Raw genomic sequence first — 15,666 nt, 5'->3', positions numbered from 1 at the left:
TGGACAAAAAAAAAAAGAAATATTTCTCGAGGGTTGTATGAATATCATATAAATTCTTTCCAAATATCTCTCTGGCTCGCTCTGTCTCTTCTCTTTCTCTCTCTCTCTCTCTCTCTCTCTCTCACTCTCTCTCTCTCTCTCTCACTCTCTTTCTCTTTCTCTCTTTCGTTCGCTCTCTATAATTCGATATCGCTGGAATAACGTTGAATATTGTAAAAAAGAGCCGTCCGTTCGAAGTTCGGTATTCATGTAACATCGAAATTGATTTATTTCTAGGCGACAGACCTTACTCGTTCTCGTTCACATCGACGTTCCCAACGTCAATTTTAAAACGTTGCTATCCTAATAAAGTATCCATAACGTGAAGGAATGCAAATAACGTGTAGGCACTTTTCACAAACGGCCTGTTCGTACATACGTCGTTCTGTCTTCACTTTTGTCGTTTCTAACAAAATTGGGTTAGCACAGCGACTTTCTCGCGTATGAAAAGCTCCGACGTTTACCTTGTCGATAAAGTAAATATCCCCCTCCCCCCTCCTCCAGTAGTCCGTACCTTCCTTCCATGCCGGACAATGGAAGAGTAAAGAGAATTCACATTTCCGACCATGGTGCTATCTTACGTAACTAATGTAGGACCGTTTCTGGGCTAAATCATGGCCCGGAGCTTCACTTCCATTCATTCCAAGAACAATGAACGTAAATGCTTATTTGCCGTTCCCATTTACTCTCTCATCGTAAGTGATGAGAAACGAATACAAACGCCAGGCGTTACAAATAATTTTCATTTCGACAGGTAAAAGAGAACAAAAAAAATAAAAAAATAAAAAAAATGAGATACGTTTGAACAATCAATAAATATTATTTCTATCGAGAAAATTTACGTTATATTTCTCTTTGACGCGAGAACGATACTTTATCCAGTTTCATCTTCAACTGACACCCTTACCCTTCTTTCTATCTTCTCTCCATCCCCTCAAATCTCATTTTAGCTTCTTGTATTTCTCATTTGAACCGTGAAAAGGTATTAAAACAAATGAGCCACGTGAACATATCCATTTCTCAATCGGCTTAAAGATGAGCAACGCACAAGGCACCCTTTTCAAAACACGTTTCTCCCATTTAGACGAGTTCATTGCGTTTTCTTTCTCTTTCTCTCATTCTCTCTCTCCATCTCTCTCTCTCTCTCTCTCTCTCTCTCTCTCTGTCTCTTCCTCTTGCTCTCTTCCTCTCTATTTCTCGCTTTCTCTGTTGATGCTCGTTTCTATTATTATCTTCTTTACCGAACTTTGAACTTTCGAAATGAATTCTCTTGTGTTAATCATTTCAATGATAGTCACCTTTTAATCAATGCGCATCTTGGGAATATGATACATATATATATATATATATATATATATATATATATATATATATATATTTCTTATATCTACAAGAATTTTATATATATATATATATATATATAAATATAAATAAATATTAATAAATATATTAATAAATAATAAAAATAATAATTATATATATAAATATATATATATATATATAAAATTCTTGTAGATTGAATATTTCGATTAAATATTTTGATAATTTGTGAGGTACGTATGAGATAGAAAATGAAAATAAAAAAGAGAGAGAGAGAGAGAGAGAGAGAGAGAGAGAGAGAATAAATAAGCAACGAGGAAGTTCGATGATAATAAGCATTTCCTGTTTCTTCTTCAAAGAGAAGGGACGTTAATATTCGAGCCACAGCCCCAGATTGGATGTATTTACAACGGAATCATTTTCTTGCAGTGGACGTCGGGCTTGTAGAAAGCTCTGCTTTCACAAGCGAGCTTTCGCAAAACAGAAATTCTCTTACTCTCGTTACGCATTACGAACTCGAGTTAGAAGCTAATTCGTGTTCTTGCGGAGGACCGAATTACCGTAGAAATTCGACTGAAAAGTTTTTAGTATTTCTTTTCTCCGCGGAACAAAGAATTCGGTACGACTTTGTAATCCGTCGTAAATTTGATTTTTCTCTTTCTCCACGATCCACTTATTTTCTTTATTTCCCTTTCTTTTTCAATTCATACTTTGTCACGAGAAACACGATAGTTTTGATCATTCGAAGTGTGTTACGTTATACTTTATAAATTTTACGCTCACGTTTTAGTTTTCTCCAACTTCCTCACAATTTTCTAGTTACTCTTGTATCTACTCTCTAAACGTTATCCAGCAAAATTGAAACTAACGGCAACGGATAGTATTATGTTTCACCGGCATAGTCTTCCTAGAGTATATATATATATATATATATATATATATATACACACTCACTCACACATATCGTTTGGTTGAAATTGAACGTGCTATGCCTATGATTCTGTATCGCGTCGTAAGAGATAACAACAAACGGTTATTAAGTAACATCATGTTTTAAAAATTCAGTTTCAAAAGGGCAAATATATTATATGATTATGAAGTTTCGTTATTCGTTTATATCTTTTAATTTTCCATTCGATTTCAATGTCATTAAGAACGAGTACGGCGAGTGTGCGAGTATAGATTTGATTTAAAGTTTATTCCTCTTGTGGAAAAACTTGCCTCTGAATACACGGGCTAAGTTTACAGTTAATTACATTTGCTACTAACGTATACAACGAGTATAACCATAAAAAATAAAACATACGTTTTAATTTGCGGCAAAGTGAAACAAAAAATTACAAGCACAAGAGAAAGGGGGAAATTATTGATCTATCGATCGTTACAATTCGTTCATTCGATAAACACAATTAAAACAATGTTCTCGTTTCAAACAATCCTTATTATAATTGGCGTAGTTATTGAAATAAAATGAAAAAAATTAGATGATAATGAAGTAACAATATTATTTGAGAATAGAAATTATAATAAATATAATATCATTGTAAATAATTTCATCTGATTTTATCAAAATATAGAAATATACTTTCGATGAAATATTCTTCCTATATGCGTACGAATGAAGAAAAGTTTAAAAACGAATTTCCATAATATTTACATCGAATTTTCTGAAAGCTAAATTTAAAAACTAAAATAAAAAGTAAATTGCGTTGGAAAATAGTCGACGTAAAGTAATAAAATAAAATAATGGAGTGGCAACGATCGTTACTCATCGGTGTTACTAGCAACATCGAGAAATATTAAACGTGGTGATGAGTCAAATAAAGCGTGTTATATTTTTCCATTTCTATAAGTGTTGAGAGCGTATCTCAATCAATTTCATAACAAAGCATTTTCACTTAAAGAACGAGATATCGCGATAAAAATCCGAGTACGTAATTTCCGCCATTGAATATGATGTACACATTTACCGAGAAACGGAACGAAGAGAATGGATAAAGAATAAAAACGTTATTCCTGTTCTGTTTATTCCCAAGGGTACGCTTCACTTTAAATCAGAGAGAACCCATCGTTTTGATAGATATATCGCATTATATTATTAAAAGGATTTGAGTGATACTCGAGATTCTCGATGACAATTCAACGTTGATATTTTGGCGAATTAATACTTGTTTTAACTCGCTATCAACTATTGAACCGGATACAAGAATGGTCCTGGTGGACCAAATAATTTTTCACGAATACGAAATACTATATGTATCCAATAAAAGAGAGGGGAGAGAGAGAGAGAGAGAGAGAAAGAGTAAACAAATTCAACGAATGAAATTGTTTATTAGAGAATGTCTTCTAATGAAAAAAGTATCCCTTTAATTTATCATAGATAGGGTACTCATCGCAATGCTCAACTTTGCAGAAAGTTTTATATCAAATAAAAGGAATGAATCTGCCATTATCTGACTGGATAGTTCACTGGTTGAAACATTTATGAGGAGAGCAGATCGGTCACAGAGAATCGTGAAAAGTAAGGATACCGATAAAAGAATATAGCAGGTATCAAACCATTCCATTCCTTTGGCAGTCTTTGAAAGTGTAAATTATCAGGTTTCGAATTCAAAAGGCCAATCGTAAAGCTCGATACAGAAGTCATATGTTTTGAAACTTTTAAACCAAACTCGAAAGAGCATACACTCTTTCGTAAAATTTTTCTGAGTATTTGAAAGAAATTCTCTTAGGATTTTTCTAAGACAAGATATATCTATATCTATATCTATATCTATATCTATATATATATATATATATATATATATATATATATAAATATATATATTCCGAATCTATTTCAATCATTTTGCTTTTATATCACTCTTTTCGTTGTATTTGAAAACGCATATCGAGAAACAAATAGATAAATACAGAACGAATTTGAACACGTATCTTCGTTAAATAAAAAAAAAATAAAAAAAAAAAAAACACACAAATTGACGAACGTTCCTGTCGATGACTTTCCGAGAATTTCCACAGGCTATGAATACATGGTAAAACTTTCAAATGGATTTTTATTGTTTCTATATGCTTGTAGATATTATACGTACACTCTCTTTGTCGTGCTTTTCCGAATACAAAATCCGAATCAAAACGCTGCCATTTTCAGTACATTTTCGAACACATTTCTCATATCATATATAATTCTTCTTTTTTTTTTTATTTTTTTTGCATCGTAATTTATATCTGACATCTTTCGTATCGTTCCGTTGAAAAATTGATGTCCCTTCAACGAACGTTATTCGCGGTAAAACTTCATTACAAGCGAAATCACCAACGACGGCTACCACCACCCTGATTTCGTACTCTCCTCCCTTATCACAAAATGCGCTTCCATAGCGCATTGTGTGACTTTACCGATAACGATTTTATATGCGACAAAATTCGATATGACGGAATGAAAAGTTTGTAAGAATGTTAGAGCGTAGTGAACTGGAGTCGGGAGTTAAAAATAAACAAAACAACCTGATACGAGATGGTGGTTTCATCGAGATGAAAAAATAAAGTCTCTTTCGACGAACGTACGATAGTTTTCAAACGAAAAATATCACATACGAGAGAACAGCAAATATGCAAAAAACATGTTTTACGTTTTTATATTTTTCATAGTAATTAACACACAATGAAATCCCCGCTCTGTAAAATACGAAATTAAGAAATTAACAATACTTTGGATAAACAAACATTGCAAAGGACAAAACAAAACGAAAAAAAACCAAAAAAAAACAATTTAATCCCTAATCAACAATTATTTATCTCTGAGAACGAATTATATTTGAAGAATTTTTTTTAGAAGTATGCGGGCGATTCGATGAAGTTGAAAACGTGCGATTAAAAACGAAAAAAAAAGAAATGAAAAGACGAAAAAGAAAATGCAAAGAAAAAAAGATCGTAAAAGAAAATCGTAAAAAATAAATTCCTTCAGGCGCGTCAAATTATCACGGATACCTTGAGCCATGCATTTTGCAATTTATCAGGATGGCAGACCATTTTTCAACTGCGCTTTGGGAAATCGGTAGATTCAACAGGAGAAACGAGAAGCGCAACGAAAACGCTAATTACAATCACGCGACCACGATTCGAAGCGAAGTGCGGTGGCCTAGCGACCACCCTCATTGCTTTCCATTCCCTCTTCCTCCACCTATCCCCACTACTCCACGTTTTCCCACTACCACCAACACCATCATCTATACTGACACCCTGTCCTCTGTCCTAGTTCTCGCACGATCCTACTATAACGCGAATTTCCTGCTTTCCGAAATAGATCGAGCAGGATTAAAATTTTATCAGACGCGGTATAACGAACGACGGATCGTGGCTTAATTCGCGAGGCAGGATAATTAATCGAACGTTGCTCCTCATACCTCGTATTAAACGATTTTTGTTTACGTTACTTCATTATCGTTCCTCTTTTCAGCGTTGTTTCGCACATTTTTGATAATCACGACACGATAAATACTTAACTATACGTATTTCTAACCGATTTCGTAAGTTGATCTTTTACGGTACGGTCACTCAATCGTTTTTACCATTCTAAACGCACGTGATTAATTATATGTACGAATACGTAAAATAACCATACGTATTTATTATATTGATTCTTTTTTTTGTACAATTTTATACAAATTTATTTTATTTTTATTATACAATTCTTTTTTTTATAGAATTAAGTTTATTATCGTTACGACAAAATTTTCAAACATTTTTGTTTTATCCACGCTTCCAAAACCTCTCGTCCAGGTGGATATTCATGATCCAGCAAAGTATATAGTTATATTAATAATTAATTTCTCAACGTAATTACAATGTTTTATTTCAACGAGATTAATTCTCGTTTGCATAAAAAAATACCACCATTTACGATTGATTTGATTTTTATCAGTTGATAATGTATACCATCAAGTTTTTAATATTTTATTCGCTGCTATATACGATTTATCGCAAAATGCGATAGTATTTATTTTTCTTCCTTTTTTTTTTTCTTTTTTATAAAGCTTATTTATTCATTAAATTTGAACTCAGCTCGCTAATAACATCGAATAAGAATCTCATTTGCAATGAAAATATGAACAAAATCGATTTCTTTGTATCGGGCAAAACTTTATTTTTGGTGAAACATTTTATACGGAATTATTGTATATACGAATGATGATATATGTGAATACGATTTATTAATATAGAGAATAAAGAATATAATGGAAGATACGTGCTCATTGTATCGGAAGAACCTTGAGAAAGATCGATAACAATAGTAATAGACATCATGAATAAAATGCATACGGTATTATTCGTTTTGTAAAAATGTTAGATAATAAAATCAACATCATATATTTTTCGATCGCGCTTAGATACGTTTCACAAAAATGTCTGAGAATTAAAATATAAACGTTTCTACTAACAAAATAATAAATAGATAATACAAATGTTATAGAATAAAACGCTAATAAACGGGTTCTTGCGTCTAAACGTAAAGATAATTCGAGAAATCGAGACATCGAAGACGATCGAGTTTTCTACGCGAAGTAGAATTCTCATTTCCTTTATACGTACGTGACCTAGTCGTTACTGGATTTTCAATGGCGCGTTCCCAATCTCGTCCAGTTCTCGTGGCACGTTTCGTTCCGACGGATTGATTTGTTTTCAATACGACCTTTTTTCTTTTTTCATTTTTGTTCTTCTTTTTTTTTCAACTTTGGCTCAAAGCCGAATTAATTGTCGTGCCGATTTAAAAGAAACGTTCGCTCACAGTCCACCATTTCTCTCTTCTCCTTCTTTTCAATCCACTCAGAGAATGCCCTTTTATGCGGAAGAGAACAACACGAAGAAATTTCGAGTACTCGAATCTTGTAATAGAACTTCGATTGCAACCATCGATTCTCGTTCGAGCGTTAAAACAAAACATATTAACCGTAAATTTTAAATATCCTTTATAAACGACGATGTCCTTTAAAAAAATTACAAATGATTTCTTCTTCCTTTCAAAAGGACGCTATTTTTCGCTCGATTAAAACTTTCAATCTCAGAAAAGAATTAGACTTGGCAAAAAGTTGACGTCGCGCGAATACCAATTCATTGTTAAACTCGATGTTCCCTTTTAAAGAAAACGAATTCTATGACAATTTTTGTTGTCCCCGTATAGAAGAAGTACAAAGTTGCGGTCGGGTTGCTTTTTGCCGTTTTGCCGAGGACGAATGAGAATCATAAAGCAGGGAGCACCGGATCTTGGCGTTTAAGCGAGGAAGGAAGAAGAGTCGAGAAAAGATGGACAAAAGAATCGGAGGGAAAAGGAGGAAAAAGGAATGAGAGAGTAAATCTTAAGGAAGTGGTAGAGACCGTCGGCAATTACGGGGAAATAGGGCGCGTTGCTTTACAATATTATCCTTGCCCCAGCGCTTGCTAGTAACTCGATGGAAAACTTGGAGTAATTACAATTGGAGGCAACGGGGGTTAAAAGACGAGTCTTAAGACCAAATTTTCTAATGAGAAGAGCGCTTGCCCGCACGGCCGAGCATCGAAACAGGAAAACGCCAAAGTTCAATTAAACTTTAGTCTTTCGCGAAGTTTTCGTTAAGTCTTTCGAAAATAATTGGCCTTCGGAGTCGTTGGTATATGTTTTGAAGGAAAAAAAAAAAACAAAAAAAAAAATAAATAAATAAATAAATAAAAAAAGAAAATCATCAGCTTTTATTCGCGTGTTAAGTCATTCGGTGAGAATCAACGAGTAAAATTATATATCTCGAAACATCCGAGAAAATTAATTAGCGATCTGTAACGAGAGTTTCGTGCTCTGAGAAATCGAATCGACGATAAGAGCGGGTCGTTCCAATTTGCATCTAGATCGTGCGAGGACATCCCTATTAATACTCAAAATTGTTCACTAGAGTCCACAGACTATGTTGTTGGAAATCGATTTTGAAAAGCATTCTCGAACTTAAGTAAAAGTACTTGACCTTTTTTTTCTTCCTTTCTTCCAAAAAATTACGTTTATCGTCACGGACGTTCTTGAACCGCTCAAAAACGATCGTCTCCCACAACGTCCTAGTTAACATTAACTTTTATCGAGTTTACGGCTATCCGGCTCGCCTTAACTGACATTTACCATAACGACCGTTTGAATTACGTGGACGATTTCTTCCTTTTACGATAACGACTGCCGTCGCTCGTTTCCGAGACGCATCCTTTCCTCGGTACAACCTACTTCTATTCGCTTTCTTTAACCTTTCTTTTCATATTATGTTATCCTTACCTTAAGAATTTTTCAAATTTTATAAACTACCGTTGTCTTAGTTCATATCTAAATCGTACACGATTGTGTACTATTCACTGATAAGATCAATCATCTTTCATATCATCGTTTAAGTTAAAAAAATATTTTAAAAATAATAAATAGTCCGTGTATAAAAGAAACTTTATCACCACGTTGAATTATTATTTGAATCAATAGTGAAAACTTTAAATTTAACTATCGTTTAATAAAGTGATAAAACAATCGTTCTATCGACACGCGATCTTTTATGTAATTACCACTACGTTATTAGATTGTAAAACTATTAATGATTTAGCCAATAACTTAAAGTACTATGCTCGATCTCGACAATTCATTGAATCGTGGCCGTATAATTAATTTACCATTAACCGCATGTATCGCTGACGTTCCCAATGATTTTAATTCCTGTTATTAATAATCGATTTAAAGTTAGTAACTCTCGATGCAAGAAAATACGTGACTCGCTAATAATCATTTTGATACATACATATCTATATCTGACCAAAACAGTTTTCGATTATTAATAGCTATTAATATCTCATTGGAGTTTTTCAAATATTTAATATACTTAATTAATATACCGTTTCTGTCCTGGAGTAATAAATGATTTGTTGAAACATAAAATATTTGTATATAATATGGATATGTATATGTGAATATTAATTTACTAAATGAAAAAACATTTCCACCCTTGTGCTATTTACTGTTAATCATTAATAATCGTAAAGCAAAGCACAAATAATAATCGAATTATTATAAAAATACTGTTTATTTTCTATTTACAATGCAACATGTTGAGAAGAAAAAACAAGAAAAAGAAAAAATACAAAGAAAAATATGAAATCAATATATCATTGTAACTACATCAGCATTTGGTTTCCGACTTCCGGTAAAAAATATTTTCTCGTCGATTCTCGTGCATGACATAATTACCGTGATGATTACTGTAAGCAAAATTTGCGATTTAATTAGGTACTTCGTCGTGGAAAAAAAAAAAGAAAAAAAGACGTACAAACAAAAATAACTATTGCTTCTTTCATTCATGTTTTCGTTACGTGCTTTAAAAAGTAACGTGATCTATAGAAAAGCAAACGTACCTTCAATTAATCCATGTGTAAATAATATATAAGAACTACTGTAACCCACTTACATAAACAGATATATAAAAACGTAATTGCTGACGTCTTGATCGATGTGGAGTTATATTTTACAGATTTTCATACGACATGCATACATAAATATTCGATGCAATAGACTTTTCAAATTTTAACACTTACCGACGGATTTTCTTCTCAAAATAAAAATTTGAAAACAAAACTGACACGAAAGATTGTGCGGTTTGTCTAACCCGACGATACATTGTCCATGGCAAAGATTAGAATGACAAGAGAACGACGACTAGTGATTCAGGAAAGTGGAGTTGTAGTGGAGAAGCAACGTTCACGTTGTGCGTGACACAATCCCGGTAATTGGAACTAATTGCTAGACGTAATTATTCGGAATTAATCGAGATAAACCGCTTAATTATCACTCCTAAGCGTTTCTCTCAAACTCCCCCACTTGCTCTCTCTCTCTCTCTCTCTCTCTCTGTTTCTCTCCCTTTCTCTTTCTCTCTCTGTCTCTCTCTCTTTCTCTCTCTCTCTCTCTCTCTCATGTTGCTCTCGTCTTGCTCAACACAACTCGCTTGGCCATCGCTGCTTCTCAATTTATCTAGCTCATTCATTTTCCGTGACCCAGAAACTAAATGCGAGTGAGAGTCCATTTCCATAACACTGACGTCAAATCTGTACTTATCTGCATATCGTTAATTATGACTTCTTCATTTTCAATATCTGTTTATCGTTCAACGATCTAAACATACTTTACATGATTATCGTTTAATTAATGATACGCGATCTATGTATGAGTTAACAGTTAAAATATTATCTTAAACGATCCATATATGTATCCAAAATGAATAAAAAAGTAACAGATGAGCCAGTGAAGTTTTTTCAATGAAGTGAAGATCAAGCAAAACGAACAATGTCGATTCAATTAATTATCTAGCCAATTTTTTTTCCTTTCATCGTTATTAATGTGGTTGAACGAGAGAGAAAACAGAGAGAGAGAGAGAGAGAGAGAGAGAGAGCGAGCGAGAGAGAGAGAGAGAGAGAGAGAGAGAGGGAGCGAGAGAAAGACAGAAAGAGAGAGAGGAAAGAAGCAAGAAATTTCAACAGGAAATTTTTCTCGAGTAATCATAATTTTAATCGTACCATTTATTTCATTCCTTTTCTTGTTCACTTTTTCTAGTACGCGTTCGTTCGATCGAGCCAGTAACCGATAGAGTAATTAAAATTTACACGCTCGCAAGAAAGATAACAGTACGTTACGATAGCGGATGATTCAATGGTACCCAGCAAATTTATCGTTTTATCGTTCAAAACGACAGTCCTACCGAAACGAAGCAAAGTGACACTGACGCTTTCTGTCTTCCGATAAGATTTATACTCCATCAGAAAGAGGGACTCTGAAGTATCTATCTATCATTGGCCGTTCAAATTTTATTCATGAAAGATTACGTATTCGAACAGAGGTAGTATCACGTTATTTGTCTTTTAGAATTTTATTTTATCTAAATATATATATGTATATCTCATACAAGTGTGATCTATGATAGTTAGAATGGTACGTCCATAGAATATAAACGGCAAATCCTAAAACAAAATAACGAGTTCTCTTTATCTTAACGTTTCAATGTTCGCTAGTCGTTCTATAATCCTATTCGCCAAAAAGGGAACGTAAATACATACATATATATGAGCTTTTCATTAAGCCACGCTACAAACACAATCCAATCTTATTATTTCTCTTTGAAATCTCTATTAATTACTTTCCATTGTAGCGCATACCATTTTCTTTTGTTGTTTCAGAGTAACAGAAGCCAGCCAGCGATCGGACTAAAACAGACACCAAAAGCACGGGTAAGTAACCATTCTTTCTTTTTTATCCTCTAATTTACGAACAGTAGTACCATACTTTTTGTATTATCGTAGTCGTTGTTATCGTTGTAATTGTTATCACAGAAAAAAAAGGAACAACAAATTTAACCAGAAAATGTGAACCGAAACAACGCGAACCCTATTACTAAGTATAATAGTTCGCTCAAGCTCATTAGAACTTTCGATCGATCCTCGAACATGGACGCAGTATGAGTTCTTTGAAAGTCAGACGACTTTTCTTATTCGCATAGGCTGACGTTCGTAAACAACGACATAGAACCCTTTCCAACAACTCGACCCTCGCCAACATCATCACCCTTTAGCACGATTTTTGTCTTCTGCTCTGATAATATTGCCATTTGTATGCGACCACCGAAGCGTGTACTCGACGGAGTAGACCTATATTTTTATGGTTCTCGACTTTACGAGCATGCGATTGTGAAATTTTTCAAGCGCGTAATAGGGAGCACTCATTGCTGCTAGGGTCGCCATGGTAGGACTCTATTTTAAGCTATTTTATATATATATATATATCAAGTAAAAGCATAACCTGCAGACGAGGATCTTGATTCATTAATAGCCTACAAAACGCCAAAAGTTTCGCGATAAATAAAAAAAAAATTATGATTATTATTATCGTTCTTGTTATATTTCTAAAGTAACCGCGACCGGTAGTTTAATTGCGAGAGAATTTTTTTTCTCTCTTCGAGAAATAATGCCGACATTGCTTTTTCTCTTGTTTCAAGATTTACCAAGGCTTATACAATTTGCAATTCGAATAATTAGCGTGTAATAACCGTACATTTTCTTATTTCATTCGAATTAAAAAAAATAAAAAATAAAAAATAAAAAATAAAAAACAAAATAAAAAAATAAAAAAAAAAAAGAAACAAACATGAATAGAAAGATTTAAATCACCATTTTAATTTATTTTTATTTCTTTTTTCTTATCGTAATCAACTGTCAACATGAGTGGATCATAAATTTAAATCTTCGAATATCACGAACGTTACGCAAAATTTATCCGAGTGTATCAATGCCACTGGTATTATGGCAAACGTGCATGCTACGAACAAAGCTACTAAATGACATACTCGCGTGCTGCAATGTAACCCGTTGCCTGTAACGTGAAAGCTCAGACTCGAGTTTAATCCCCACTGGGCCTACTTTTTTTACGAGACAGACAGAGAATGGAGGAAACAAAAAGAGGCTATAGGAGTGTATCCCTTGCCGTGGGAAAAATTACAAAAAGTGAGAGAAACATGGAGAGAAAAAGAAAAAAAAAGAGAAAGAGAGAGGGAGGAAAAGAGGAAGAGAGAAAGACAAGGATGAATAAAAAAGCCAAATCCAGAGCACCAACCGTGCCAATCATTTTACCGATCTCACATAGATGCATAATTTCAAAAATCATCAAATATTCATGCATATATATATATATATATATATATATATATATATATAAATATATCATAAATATTCATATTGAAATACGTAGATGTCGAAACTAAAAATAGTTTAGAAACGGAGAAACTAGATGTTTTGACGGTAATCAAATTTCTAAGACATTTCGATGTAAGGTAACAACATAGGAATTTGTGTACGCGTAGTGAAATATTCACGGTTAGATACGTCATTCGTTTCGTCTATCCTCCGACGAATTCTCCGGTAGTTTCTCTCGAGGCAAATGAAATTCGAAGGATCGAAGGCCGGAAGTAGAACGAGAGCGGGCAATCGAGAGGGTAGCTACTTCGGAACGACCTAAAATCGTGCGAAGCAATTTCGTGAGATTACTTCTCGCTGTGACACGTCGGAAAAGCTATCCTCTTCGTAGAAAAGAGCTTTTTTAGAAGGACGATGGTACCCGTATCTTCTTTTCTCTCTCACTCTCTCTCTCTCTCTCTCTCTTTCTCTCTATCTATCTATCTATCTTTTTCTTGAACAGGACATGATTTTCTCTTTTTTTCTCATTTTCTTCTTTCAACGAAAAATCTCAACGCGTTTGATCTTTCAGATTGTTCTCTTTTTTTTTTATTTTTACGTATCAAAAAAAAAAAAAAAACGTAAGTCGTTTGTAAGAATTAATAAAAAAATTCGTAATGACGAAGAGAAAAAGAGGAAGGAATAAAAAGAAAATAGATGGCATAATGGAGACATTAAAGAATATAAAATGAAAATCTCGTTAGACATTATATTTGTAGATAAAATAAATTATCGATGGATAATATTAACCAGCGAGAAATACAGGGGCTTAATGATAATTTTGAATTATTGTAGAAAGCTACGCTAATGAAAATTGACCTATGTTATACGAAACGTTTCTTTACTAACGAAAATCGATTAAAAATATTATCTTAAAATATATCGCTGTGTTTACTAACTTAAATTACTTGTTCATCTTGTAATCTTTCGAAACAACGCATTTATGGTAAAACGGATACAGAGGGAAAGAAAGAGAGAAAGAGAGAGAGAAAGAGAGAGAGAGAGAAAGAGAGAGAGAGAGAGAGAGAGAGAGAAAGAGATGTTAAAGCTTAGAATTAAAATGTACACAGAGACCGCGTCGGAGTTCGAAAATTTCTATGGCTCGTGTATATATCGCGTTCACTAAAGTTTACAACACTGATTGCGCATCGTTGTACTACTGCATCGTCCAGGAATTTTAACACTAATGTGGCCTAGACGGCGCAGTCTAATTTAACTAGTTATACGGATAAGATCGTGCCCTTGAGGTTGAACCATTCGATTTCGTGCGAATTGAACGTGTTTATGTGAGAGTTTGCACACTAACGAGAGAGAGAGAGAGAGAGAGAGAGAGAGAGAAATATGTGTTGAAACGTTTAAATTCTCTCGGGATTTACTTCCTTCTACGTTAATTCGATTCGGAAGTTGATCGATCATTTCCATTCATTATTTTCCCTGTGAAATGACGAGAAAGTATTTGATACCGTTATTATTATTCACTATATACGTAAATCAAAACTCTGTTCACTCGACAAGTTCTGTTTTCCTATTCTCACCGTTCGTGTCATAATTCATCGAAGCAAAAAGGACGATCAATCCTACCGAAAGTTCGAAAAGCCGCGATTCAAAGTTAGCGTCCGCGGCCGATCTCGAGTTCCGCGCCATTAAACCATAGTGTCCAACGGTTCTTCGTTTTAGCTGCAGACACAGCTACGAATTGGCAAACTGATCGGATAGTAGAAAGTTCGCAAACAGGGCTTCCCTGTGATAGGAAGTTTTCCAATCAAAACGATACACACCGAGTTCAAGATTAATAATCTTCAAGGATCTCAAGGTGACAGCTCTTAATCGGATTATTTGTCCGCGATGAATATTCGCTTTATCTTACAGAGGCATTACGAAATTCGGACGAGTTATGATACCTAAACGGATATTCTCTACTATCCCGCAAAGCTCATCGAGAGAAACCTAGAGAAAGATAAAAAGTCGCCTAAGTTGTTCGGAAGCGTGAGAATAGCTCGAAAACTTTGCGAGAGAAACACAGGAAGTTGAACGTACTACGAACTTTCGACTTTATCTTTTCTGCTGTTATCTTTTCCTGTTACGAAAGAATAAAACTCGTCGGTAATATTTGCGAGAAAAGAATTGTTACTTTCGTTTTCCTCTTGATTGAATTAAATTTAATATTAATTATATTTGTAATTATTACTATATATTATTTGAATGTAATACAAACAAATCTTTACAATAAAGATTTATCTTCATTTCAACAATTTACAATATTTTACTGATGAAATTGACCAAAAGATATTTATTATTTTTGTTTTTCTTTTTTTTTTTTTATGTTTTTCCTTTATCGTTAAAAACTTTATGCGTTTGTGCACTGTTATATAAATTTATATTTCATTACAAGTATCTAATAAAAAATTACAAATATATCGTATTCATTTATAAACATTATATTAATGTATATCGCGAGGAATGACGTAAGTTAATAAAATGAGATGAATTAAATGTAACGCAGGAGTGACAATGGAATCTTCTCTCTCATTTCATCCTTAT

The 15,666-nt window shown here is 33.7% G+C and overlaps 1 protein-coding gene across 1 annotated transcript in view; it reads left to right on the top strand.

Moving 5' to 3' along the window:
• LOC124421915 overlaps positions 1–15,666 on the top strand; it is a 330,571-nt gene that overhangs the window by 40,760 nt on the left and 274,145 nt on the right. Inside the window, exon 3 of the mRNA XM_046957619.1 lies at positions 11,578–11,628. Coding sequence (XP_046813575.1) covers positions 11,578–11,628 — 51 coding nt within the window. The remainder of the gene's footprint in view (positions 1–11,577; positions 11,629–15,666) is intronic.

This window comes from Vespa crabro, chromosome 2 (genome assembly GCF_910589235.1).
Source record: "Vespa crabro chromosome 2, iyVesCrab1.2, whole genome shotgun sequence".
In the NCBI taxonomy this organism is placed as follows: Eukaryota; Metazoa; Arthropoda; class Insecta; order Hymenoptera; family Vespidae; genus Vespa; species Vespa crabro.
This window is presented reverse-complemented; position numbering and strand designations above follow the sequence as displayed.